Source organism: Anser anser (assembly GCF_964211835.1).
Source record: "Anser anser genome assembly, chromosome: 22".
Classification (NCBI taxonomy): Eukaryota; Metazoa; Chordata; class Aves; order Anseriformes; family Anatidae; genus Anser; species Anser anser.
Window position 1 is genome coordinate 7811266 of NC_139743.1, and position 11609 is coordinate 7822874.

The following is an 11609-nucleotide window of genomic DNA, read 5'->3' on the forward strand; positions in this document are numbered from 1 at the left end:
ACAAGGGGCCATTCTTCGTGGAGAACAGTGGGGGATCTCATGGCGGGGCGGCTGGCCCCCCGCCATCACCCACCGCCGCCCTCCACACCTAGGTCACGTCTGGGCCCTGGCATTTGTGGGGCCGGGGCTGCTGCGGGCATCCCGAGGGGACTGGGGCAGAGGACAGGGAGCGGGGCTCGGTCTGGGTGTCCGGAGCCGTCAGGAAGGGGACTGCAGAGGATCAGTGGTGCTGGTGCCAGAGACGAAAACCGAGGCAGAGCAGTCCCAGAGCTCCTGCGCCACGGCCACAGGGCTTCCCACTCACCCCCAGCCCTGCCCTTGGGTGAATAACCTGGAAAAATGCCATTTTTTTTTTCCTCTTTGCAGCTCACAGGCTAGAAAAAGGGAGCCAACGCAGTGTGACCGGTGAAGTTAAGCAGGGACCCCACCTCTGTCGCTGATGCTCTAAAGACATACCAAGAGGAGCCCCACTGAAATAAGGAACTGAGAAATTTCCCACTGTTGGTTTCATCTTTAGATTCAGAAGTTTGGAGTTCGCCACGGAAGGGAATATTGCCCAGAAGAAATATTTCCTTTTGCCTTTACCCGTAAGAGAGGGTCGGAGAGGGGATCGGGGGCACCCCGCGAGGTGCTGACCTTCCTGAAGCACACTGCCTCCAGAATCCCGAATAGCTGTTTTCATCGGATTGAAGCACGCCTGCGAAATGCTGTCTGGCCAAACTCTGTTCAGCTGGAAAAACGCTGCCTAGCTCTTGCCTCCAGTTATCTCCATAGAGCTCATACAGAGCCGTGTTTATTCACTCCCTTTTCCGATGGCCTCCACTTCCCCATCTCGAGGCGTTCACAAATCACGATTTGCTTCTCCAGCATCAGCGCTGGGCTGCAAGTCAGCAAGGGCTCTCTTTTTAATTCCATTTTCATTGCTCCCGTTTCTTTTGCGTTTTGATTCACCCTTGGGCGTCTTTCAGCTTTCCGCAGAGTCTGAGAACCAGAAAGATGTTTTTTTCTTTAGCACTTCAGATGCTGATAAAATTATTCAGCCCCAGCACATGAAATCGAGGAAGCGTTTGATGTCTGTGGGCTCCTGGTGAATTTATCTGCGCTGCAGCGGGGTGGGATGTGCACCGTGGTGCTGATGCCCGAGGACCACACAGCGTGTGAGCCCCCTACCCCTGTCTGGGCAGCGGGAGGGACCCCACGGGACCTCCGTGCTCTGGTCCCTGTCTGCCGTGCTATTTCTGTTCCTCCTGGTGCCCGGGGGGAGCAGGGATCAGGACAAGCCATGTCCTTTTCCAGCATCCCTGGAGGACTTTGCCGAGGGATGGGGAGGCATTTCTGTGCTTGGCCAGGCTCATCTGCAGCTCCCGCCTGACTTTCTCACGGGAAGAGCCGAGCTGGCCCCTCCGAATAAGCCCAAGCCTCCCAGTTACCCCCTGCCTGCCTCTGTTTGTGCATTTGCATTCTCCTGGCATCTCTTCCCCCATGGCAAAAGCTGGCCCTGGCTGAACCCAGCAGCTTCGGGTACCAAGGGTGGGAGAGGGCACTGCGGTGCCCTGCTGGAGACTGGCTGACCCCGCATCACGTCTGCCAGCCTGGGGACATCTCTACTTCTCCCCTCTCCCCCTTAAAAAAACATTATCCGTGGAGGAAATCTGAAGGCAAACCAGACAAGCTGGTTTATCTATTCAGTGACAACCGGGGAGGTTCGCCTTCCGCCGAGCACGGTGTGCTTTGACAGGTTTATTCAGCTCTCACTTGGGTAAATCCCTGCCAAAAGAGCGGGGCCCAGCTGTGCTGCTGCTGCACGGCCGTATCAGCACCAAGGGGGCAGGTTCCCTCTGCAGGGATAGCCTCCTTTATGGGATTTTTGCTGGGAAAAGCCAGCGCTCACACCCACTAACAGCACAGGGCGTCACCGCCCGTGTGGGCAGCGCGGTACCAGGAAAGGCAACCAGCTCCTCGTGTGCATGGCGGGCAGCAAGAAATCATCCAGCCAAGCTGGAAAGCCCTCAGGTTTGGGGTTTTGCCGTACTCGGGGCAATTCCCAATCGGCGTGCCCTGTTCTTTGCAGTCACCCCAGCAAGGAGGCGTATTTCCCATCCGAGCTCAGGTACATCACTCACAGGAGGTGCTTTAGGGACCCATTTTCTTTAGGGTCAGACCCCCCCTGCGTCAGGACCCTCTCTGTGCTTCAATCTGGGGGACCAGCAAGTGGTTTTTTGGGGAATGATGGGGGATCCCTGTTCACACCCTAACCCCAGCCTTAAGCTGGAGCCAGGGAATTCGGTCACCGGCCCCGTGAGCCCACAGCCCCCAGGCCAGCTGACGGCTCAGCTGGGTGTAGGAACGCTCCCAGCCTCCCATACCATCCCGCCCGCCTGTTGTTGTTGGCAGCGGGCTTGGGAGGCCTCCAGGTTGGACCCGTCAAGAGCACAAGCGAACAAAAATTGTTCTCATCTGAGTAAACACAGCCAGCTGCTGCCAGCAGCTCCGGTGCCTCGGCAGAGGATTTGTGTGGCCCGCCATCGTCCCAGTCTGCTAACTGGTTTGACTGGTGGGTCAGAAGGACCCGTCCCTTTAGTGCAGGCACTGTGCAGCTCATCCTCCTGCCAGGTCCCACCCAGGTGATGGAGTCGGGACGCTGCAGTCACCCTTCTACTGGTGCCACCAGTCACCTCCAGTGTGACCCAGTAACACCCATCCCTGCTCCTGCTGCTCCCAAACGCAGCCCTGGGGCTGCTGCAGAGGAATTTCTCTGCCCTGAGCTCCTCGGGATGGGTTTGTCTCCACCAGTGCTCAGCAGCACACGGGTTTGCTGCGTGGTGGCTGATTTAATGAGGAACCTTCCCTGGAAACCCCGGCCTGGCTGCGGCTCAACCCAGCCCTTCCAGCCTCCTTCGGCGAGCCTCGTACAGCTTCGCTCCGCTCCTAATTGCCAGAAACGAAGCAAGCCAAACCCCACCTGCTCCCTACCACCCACAGGCAGTCCAGCAGGCCCACTTCTCGTGGCGAACTGGGCAGGGTTAACCTCCCCTCTTAACACCACCGTCCCCTGTAAGACATTTCCAAAGTGTCTGACACAAACCGTGCAAAAACCTCCCCGAAGCAGGAGCGTGAAGGACATCTATCCTTCCCCACAACGTCTCCTCCACCCTTCTGGTGCCCCCTAGCCCCGAGAGATGGAGGTGGCCATGAAAGGCCGCAAACTGCCCCGTTTCTGAATGTTTTTTCCTCTTTTGCCTTAACTGCAGTGCCCCGCGCAGCGCACGTGCCCCGCTCCTGCAAGGAAACGGCACCCGCCTCCCTCTTTTACTGCTCACCAACTATTTGGCCATTAAGAAAACGGGGGAGCTGGGGGCACTCAGTCTTGACCTCGGGGAAAGCAGGAGGCTTATAAAAGCTCTAAGTGCTGCAGGAATTACGAGGCAATTAAAAATCAGGCCAGAGCTGGGACCGGGGCAATAAAAGCCAGAGGAACTGATGTCAGCCCTGCGCGGGACACGGGGACCCGCGGCGCTGGGACGGCGAACCCATGTCCGTGCTAGCTTTCCACCATGTGCATGACCCCAAATGGAAGCACAGGAGCATTTATCTGTAAGTTCACCACAGCTCAGCTTGGGTTTTCCAAGCTGCTAAGAGCAAGGAAGAGAAAAATCAGCCGGGTTTCAGTGGGATTTGCTAGGGTGCGCTTTCCATTTCGAGTTGCAGTGCTAATTTCCTTTGGAGCTGGGTCTTTCCAAGAGCTGGGACTGGTGTCCTCAAGCGAGGTTGTGGCTCAGGGGCCATCGGGCCAGAGGTTTAATATTTCTCCCAGGTGTAAATGGTTTCATGTGCAAACCTCTTGAGTTAAGGAGCGCGGTGATGGGGAGTGAAGGCTGCTCTCTGCGTCCTCTTAGGAAAGTCCCAGAAAATGTCATCTGGCTCTTAGGCCATGCTGAGAACATTTGCCAACGTCCTCTGACCAGTTTTAAAGCAGGAAGAGGCAAAAAAGGGAAAAAAAAAAAAAAAAAAAAGGAGTCTTTTTCAGTCTGCCTTTGCTAAAGTCCCATCCAGCAGGTTTACTTAGGTTTGGTCATTTATTTACCTGTCTGCACTGGAGTGCTGGCTGGACTGGAGCGATGCAGGCGTATTTCCTAAGGGTAGACAAGGGCTCAGAACAAAACCCAGCTCTGGTGCAGGTGTCCAGAGAGGGTCCTGGTCATTCTGAGCAGCTCTGACTCAAAACAAACATCTCAAAAGGGAGTTTTAGCTGCCGAAGGTGGTGCTCAGACCCACAGCCCTGCCCGCCCCACGGCGCTGGACGTGGAAAGGGGAGGCCAGTCTTGTGCTGAGAACAGGCACAGCTCATTGCACCCACGGTGTTAGAGATCTGGGTTCTTACATCCAAGCCACCCACTGGGCCAAAAATTCTGCATATTGCTGCAAAGGTCCCCAGCGTTTCCCCAGGGGAAGGCCCATTTCCCCTGTCCGCCCACCGCAGAGCAGAAACCCCATTTCTCCACACAGGAGCTCGAGGGGGGGTAAAACGCCAACCACGGAGACGTTTTGCAACAGCCTGTTGCAGGGTTTCAAAACTCTCTTGCTGTTTCACTCTGGGGTGGAAACAAAAGCCCTGGAAATGTTTCTGTGGCAGAATTGCATCGCGCCGTCTGCGTTCAAGGGGAGAGGGCTTGGGGTGCGCGGGTGACACGGTGTGTGTCACAGCTGGCTGGAAATTTGGCGGAGCAGCCCATTTCGTGAGGTTTTGGCACTCAGCTGAAAACACGTGGCTGGCTCAAGGGATTGGCTTTTGAGGCTGGAGGGGGGAATTTAGGGTTTTTATGCTGGGGAAACGCGGGGGGGGGATGTAACGACCTCCCAGCTCAGTCCTTGCTGCTTTTGGTGAGCCACAGAGCAGCTCCTGGCAGACACCAGCCTGAAACTCAGGGCTCCAGCAGCTGAGCACGCAACCCCCAGCCAGCGTTACGCAAAGCAGGAGTCACTCCATCGAAAGAACTGGAGTTGCCCCAGCAGAAGGAGCACGAGCAGGACGCTTCGACCCCGCCATGCTCCACCAGCCTGGCTGCGACTTCAAGGGAGCCAAAATCCGGCAGCGCTCAGACATTTACGGTGCCCCGTGATCGCTGACCACGTCCACTGCTGATCACCAGTTCCTGGCTGCAGATACAAAAGCCCAGAGGAGCATCCTGCACGCGCTGTTTGCGGGGACGGGCACCGCAGGCTCGCTGTCCGGCTCTTCCCTTCCCAGCTGCTGCAGGGAGAGACCCGGCAAAGCCCAAACTTGCCAGGGATTTTGCACACACGGGGATTTTGCGCACACGTGTGCAAGGACAGGCTGTCCTCCAGCAGAAGCTCTGCTGCCCGATGACAAATCGGCCGCAGGGTGGGCACGGCTCCAGGCAGGCAGCTGTGCCCCGTTTCCTGACCTGCCTGTTCCTCTGTCCCATGCGATCGTGTTCTGGGGCTGTCGGTGATGATTTTTTTTTTTCATAACGGGGACTCTCTGTTGGGATGCTTGAGCTGACAGCCTTGACTGCAGCCCGGGAACGTGGCGGTGCTTGCACCCAGAGAGCCCGAACCTGGGCAAACGTGTGAGCAGGGGCTGCGGGGTTTGGTCTTAACAGAGGAAGAGAAGCATGAGCAGCCAGAAAAAAACAGCGCAGTGCAGCCCCCGAGCTGCAAAGCCCCCACCCAGCCCCAAAGGGGACTGCTGAGGCTCTTTTTTTTTTTTTTTTTTGGTGTGGAAGCTCTGCGTGTGCAGGGTCTGGCATCTGGCAGCCTCCAGCATGGGAGCACACGGCACAGTAGCCCCGGTGCACGGCCCCTCCGCTGCCAGCCCCTCGCCCCGGGGCTGGGGGCCTTTTGCAGCTCCCTTTTTATGGGCGGTGAGGCCCGAGAGCAGCTCATTAGCTTCCCTGCTCGCTGGGTTTATGTTTGCTGGCTCTCGTTGGCTTTTCCCTCCCTGTAAAACAAGAATGCACAAACACAGGCTCACACCGAGGGAGGAAGGGTGCAGGAGGGGAGCAGGGAGCTCTCCCCCCGGGCTTCGCCCCCCCCTTGCACACCAAGGGCGGCAGGTCCAGGTTATCCACATCTCCTGGCAGCTTTTTGCTTTTGAGATACACCTCAGTGGCCCTTTGGCAGGAGGCTTTGCCCCATCCCTGATTAAGAGGCGTGGGGCAGACGGGGTGCACTCATTGTCCCCTAAGGCTCAGGAAGGAGGTTGGGGGGGGGGTGCCCTTCGTGTCCCCGAGCCTTTCCCACCGTGACGCTCTGCCTTCCTGGCCGGAGATGACAGCTCTGGCACGGGACGATGCCGGAGCACTCGGCTTCCTTATCTGCCGCCCCGTCTGCTTTCCCCGGTGCCAGCTCCAGATCAAACAGGACGAAGCCGGAGGGGTCCAGGTTATCGCCGCTCTCCTGGGGGGCTGATAACAACCCGCGAGGTTTGCAGCTCAACAGGCTGCAGGGATGGTGGGGAGGACGGAGTCTGCTTCCTGGGGGGCAGCTCCACCAAAGGGGCAGGTGCTCCCCGTCCCCACTAAATTCAGGTTTTGGGAGATCCCACGAGGATGTCTCCAATAAGCTGTCGGAGCATCCTTTGCTTTCAGCGCTTTGGGAAGAAGTGCTGGTGAAGGTAGCTCACAGGTAGCCCCCCCCAGCCTGGCACCTGGTCCCCAAAAAGGGTGAAACTTGCCCCAGGTCCCCTCAAAAAGAGGAGCTTCCACCCCCAAGAGCAGCAGGCAGGAGGTGTCTCGGTGGGACCTGCTGCCACCCGCGTCTGTCTGCGTCGCACGGCGGTGGTCCCCACGTGGCAAAGCCCTAGCGCTGCGTAAGACGCAGATGTTGGATATTAAATGCCAGCAGCCACGCTCAGCTGTTCTCCCAGGCTTTAGCCCTGGTAGGAATTAAAGCCCTGTCTTTAACAGCCCTCCCGAGTGCGTTCCCATGCCCATATAACCTGCTCCCACATCCGTGTAACCCCCTTTACAGCAAAACACCTTTCGGGCAGTCAGCGGAGGCAGGTGGAGGCAGCAGGAAGGGAAACTTCCCCCTGGTCACTGCTCCTGTAATCATTTCTGGCTCCGTTTTACCTGGTGGTTCTCATCAGGACCCAGCTGACACGCTGTGCTTTTGCCCTTGGGGGAACCTCAGGTATTCTCCTGTTTCCAAGGAGTGCATTAAACTAGAAGGCCTTACTGGGAATGACATGGCCAAAGCAAGAAATCCAGCCTCGCTTCTTTGTTTCCTGAATGATTTTCATCCCAGCTCATGCTATCGGACTGGCCTTTTTTTGTTGTTTTATGAATGAGTGTAATCCGTTTGCAGGAAGGGAGGTGGCAGCTTAGATGCTTTGGTCCTCACGTTTCAGTGGTCATTAATAACACCTCCAGTGCTTTCTGTAAGTGTGAGCCAAGGGTTTGGGATGTAACAGCTTCCTAGTGGAAAAAATGAGTTTCTTCCAAATCAAAAGGTTTCGCAAAAACAACACCTGGTTTCTGATATCTCCTTTTCACTTCATTTCAAATACTTTGCTCTGCACTTGTAAAAAAAATAACGTGAGCGTAAAGTATTGCTGCTCGTCATGTGCCTTCGCCTAGCTTTAGGTGAGAGTTTATGTTCAGATGTGTGCTGGTAACGGAGATGCCTGCTTTTACCAGGTCATTAGACCCCGAGAGGAAATAGTTCTGCCTAGTTAACGGGGAACAACTGGATGCTTCCCAAGCGGGGCACCGCAGCGATTCATAGCTGGACCAGGGGATGCTGTGAAGTCCCACGGGAGCCAGGCTGTGCCCAAGCAGGGGAAGCACACCTGGGGATTTGCCTCGTCCCCCTCGGCAGGATTTGGGGGTACCTGGGCAGGGCTGGGGGTGGCTGAGGAGGAGGAGCTGAATTGTGCATCGTGCGCTCGGGAGCGACGCTCCGGCCCCTGAGCTCGTTGCAGCTGCGTGTCTCTACCTTGTGATGGATCCCAGATGATTTCTCAGCCCGAGCAGAGCAGTCACTCGTGTTAGATTATAAACTGGAACTTTTACAGGCTGTATGTGGGGTTTGTGGCTTCCTTTCCCTCGCTCTGTCTCCGAAGTCCATGTTTCTTAATAAATCATCCTCTAGCCTGAGCTGAGGCTTGCTGTTTTAAGTTTAACTAGCTTATTTTTTTGCTGATAAGCTGGACTTTGAATTCTTCCCAAGATCAGGGGTTGGGGCCGGTAATATCACGAAGGAGAGATTGTTAATCATGATACATCACGTGCCAATGGGAGCAGCACGGCTCGCTGCGAGCCGCTCGTTTCCCCTGTATCAGCAGTTACAGGCAGAGCACTTGTGTCTCGCGGACGTGGTGGGAGGGAAGTCAGGTCTCCCACCAAATATAAATTATGGTTATCATCAGAGCCAACTCAACAAAATCCCAGGCCAGAGCTCTAAGTGCAAAGGGTAAGGGGAAAATAGACACCAGTGGCAGGAAAGTATTGTAGCATGCACCTATTTCTTACACGGCACCAGTGCAAAGGACTTTGTAAGGCTTTGATCCTGACTTCACTCCAAATTTCTTCTCTTGCACCATCCTCAGTCCAAAGAGACCCAAATCCACCCAAGGTTGGGAACGGAGGGCGGAACAAAGACAGTACATCTGCTACACCCTCCTGCTCTCTCTTTTTCTTCTCTGCCACCACCCTGTCAGCAAATAAATTTCTTTTCCTTGACAGCTCCAAGCAAACACATTACATTTGCAGATCCGCCACGGTCTGATCCTCGTTCTCCCCGCCAGTGTCTGAGCTCCCGTCTCAGTATCACCATCGACCTTGGCCAACTGCTCCCGTGGCCATGCTGCTACACCGATGTGTCTGCCCAGCCCTTCTCCTTGGAGCCCGGAGCAACTCCCGTCACATCCCACAGTCACAAAGGGCTCAAAGCCAAGTTCCTGTAGGATTCATCCTTCGAGGACCAGTGTAGCACGTAGCATGGGTCATCCTTATCGGAGGAGGCACCAGCCCAGCCCTAGGTAGAGCAGCTCCCTGGGGGGGTTTGCACCCAGCTGCCTTCACTGGTATGAAGCGGGAGGTGGAGGAACCCTCCAAAAACAACATCCCTTCGGTTCCAGCATCTCCCAGAGAAGCCCTTTGGTGCCCCCGTGCCGGGCGGTGACGGCACAGCTCTTATCCGGCTCCTGCTCCCTCGCAATGAGGGTGGGTGAGGGAGGGAGCCAGCTTGGGGCTCGCTCCCCCCGTGGTGGGAGCATCTTGCTCGGCGCCCCTCTGCTCCTCCACAGGGATTTTGTCCCGTCGGAAAATTTTTGCTGCTCGCCCAGCTGGGGTCTGGAGACCAGCCAGGGTCCCTCCGTGGGAAGGCAAGACATGGAGACGTGGTGAAGATGCACTCATTTGCTCTCTTCATGGGAATCTGTCTCACTTTCCTTTTCCATTTTCTTTTGTCATTTGGGGGATATTTTGAACCAAAAGGATGGTGGCTTTGCTTGTCTACGGTTCAGAAAGGACTGTGGCTGTGAGCCGACAGCATTGTTTTGCAAAAGCCACCGGTGCCAGAGGCATGAACACCCTCCCCTTGTTGGCTTTTGCAGGGTAGGATCACTTTGGCTGGCAAACACCAGGACCCCTCAGGGTGGGCTGTGCACCTCCGAAATAAATCATGTTGGCAGCGATGCTGGCAGCATCCTCGGTGGCTGAGGGGGATTTGCAGGGCTGAGGGTCCTATCCTGCCTTGCTACAGCCTTCGCTTTGCACTTGAACTCCCAGGGTGAATCCCTCGAAGAGGGGAGAGCTTCGTCGTGTATCTGCTGATGGATGGATGGGTATTTACCTTGGCTTTCCCCACCTTGTGCCTGCGGGTAGCTATCTGAGTGATGAATTCATTCACGCAGAAAGCCTTGAATTGTGGGGGCAAAGGGGACGCATCTATTACAGCAGCTTGGCGCAGGGGAGAAGGAATAACAGAGAGGAGCTGGGTGGTGGTTGCACATCAAAGCCCACTTCCTAGCCTATCTCCTAGATTTCATCTGGCCATGGCAAAACTGCAGGCGCAAGCCAGAGGTCTTGCGCATTCAAGGTTTGTGTCTGTCTGTGGGGGGAGAAAGGAATTTCTTAATTCCCCTTCTTCTGGATGTGCTGCTTTCCTCCTTGCCTACCCTGCCAGGGATGCATTTTTCCAGGGTGAAGAGCCCCGCTGCAATCCCTGAACATGCTCCAGCTCCAGGCCACAGCCCTGCTGCCGGGAAAGGCATTGGGACATGTGGGCATCGCCGCCAGGGCTGCCGCGGGGCTCAGATCCCGTGCAGCACCCAGGAGGGAGCAGCCCTGGTGCCGGGGGATGATTTACATCTTCCCCCATCTGTGGGGTGAACCAGGCTTCGTTCTCTTCATGGCAAGGGAACTCGGACCCTGCTCTCTGAAGGTGTGACCTCTGCACCCCTGGTGGGAGTGGGGACCCCAGGAGAGGCAGGGAAGGTGGCAGGGGTGAGCCACAGCGCCGGGTTTGCACTGAAAGGGAAAGGCTTCCTTGCAATGCACACCAGGTTAGCCAAGCCCAGGCTGTTCTCCCACTAAACCTGCCTGGCAATTAACACAATTCACACTAAGGAACCCTCCGGCAGAGCCCAGAGTCAGCCTGAACTGGGTTCTGGGGCTGCCCCTGCTCCAGAGCGCGAGGTTCAGCTTGGTGTGAAAGCAGGGCCAGCGCTGCTGGAAGGGGACAGGGACAGCTAGCACAGCCCGAGCCAGCTCCTGCCACCCCTCTGGCTGCACAGCACCGGTCAGCAAATCCAGCTCGACCTGCTGGAGGCCATCTAGGTAGGAAAACAGCTGGAAAAGGGGTCGCATTCCTCCTTCCCCACATCCTCAAAGCTTTCAACGTGTTCTCCATGAAAGGGAGACCTTTTGCCAGCATTGTGCAATGCTGGCTCATGTTTTCCTTGAACTTTAGTCATCCTTTAATCTATGCCATGGTAGTCTCCAGGGGAAAGCGTTGCTGGTTCCCGCAAACCGCTATCAAAACCTTTCAGCCCCGTCCCAGGCCATTGTTCTGCGTCCTGTCACCCACCTCGTCCCCAGGGCGAGGGCACCAGGCGGTGGCCCTGCATCTGGGGCAGCACTCACGTCCCTCTCCCCGTGGCCTCCCGGCTGCCAGCAAAGCTATCTGGCAGATGGGCTGTGAAATGAGCATTGTCCCGATCACTTATAGCCACAAAAAGAAAAAAAAAAAAAATACATGCTGAGCTTTCACATATTTGTTTGTTTGCTTATTTTGGCAAGAGGAAAAAGGGCAAATTCACGTTTGGGTAAATGTATCCTGCATCCTTCATCTCTCATTGTGGCTACAACTGGAAAAGCTGCTTCCTTCCCTTATCAGCTAACGAGGTGGGTAATGTGGGAAAGGCAGCTGGACGGCAAAAGGCACGGTCCGCGTGTTCAGCATTACTGCTGTTATTAATAGCCTAGCTCTTGGGCAATGTTTCTGGGCAATGCTGGGTCCAGGAACTGCGTTTTTTGGGATTATATATTTGCTCGTTGGGCTCATCCCAGCCCCATGGAGCTCGGGGCAGGGGGCACAGGGTCTGCTCCCGGGGGGCTCTCAGTGCCAGCGGCTCGCCGCCT

At 56.1% G+C, this 11609-nt stretch overlaps 1 protein-coding gene across 1 annotated transcript in view; it reads left to right on the plus strand.

Annotated features, from left to right (window-relative positions):
- SNX19 (sorting nexin 19) overlaps nucleotides 1-8118 on the plus strand; it is a 111556-nt gene extending 103438 nt beyond the window's left edge. The window contains exon 13 of the mRNA XM_083808395.1: nucleotides 367-8118. Coding sequence (XP_083664521.1) covers nucleotides 367-440 — 74 coding nt within the window. The 3' untranslated portion in view covers nucleotides 441-8118. The remainder of the gene's footprint in view (nucleotides 1-366) is intronic.
- The last annotated feature ends 3491 nt before the right edge of the window (nucleotides 8119-11609 follow it).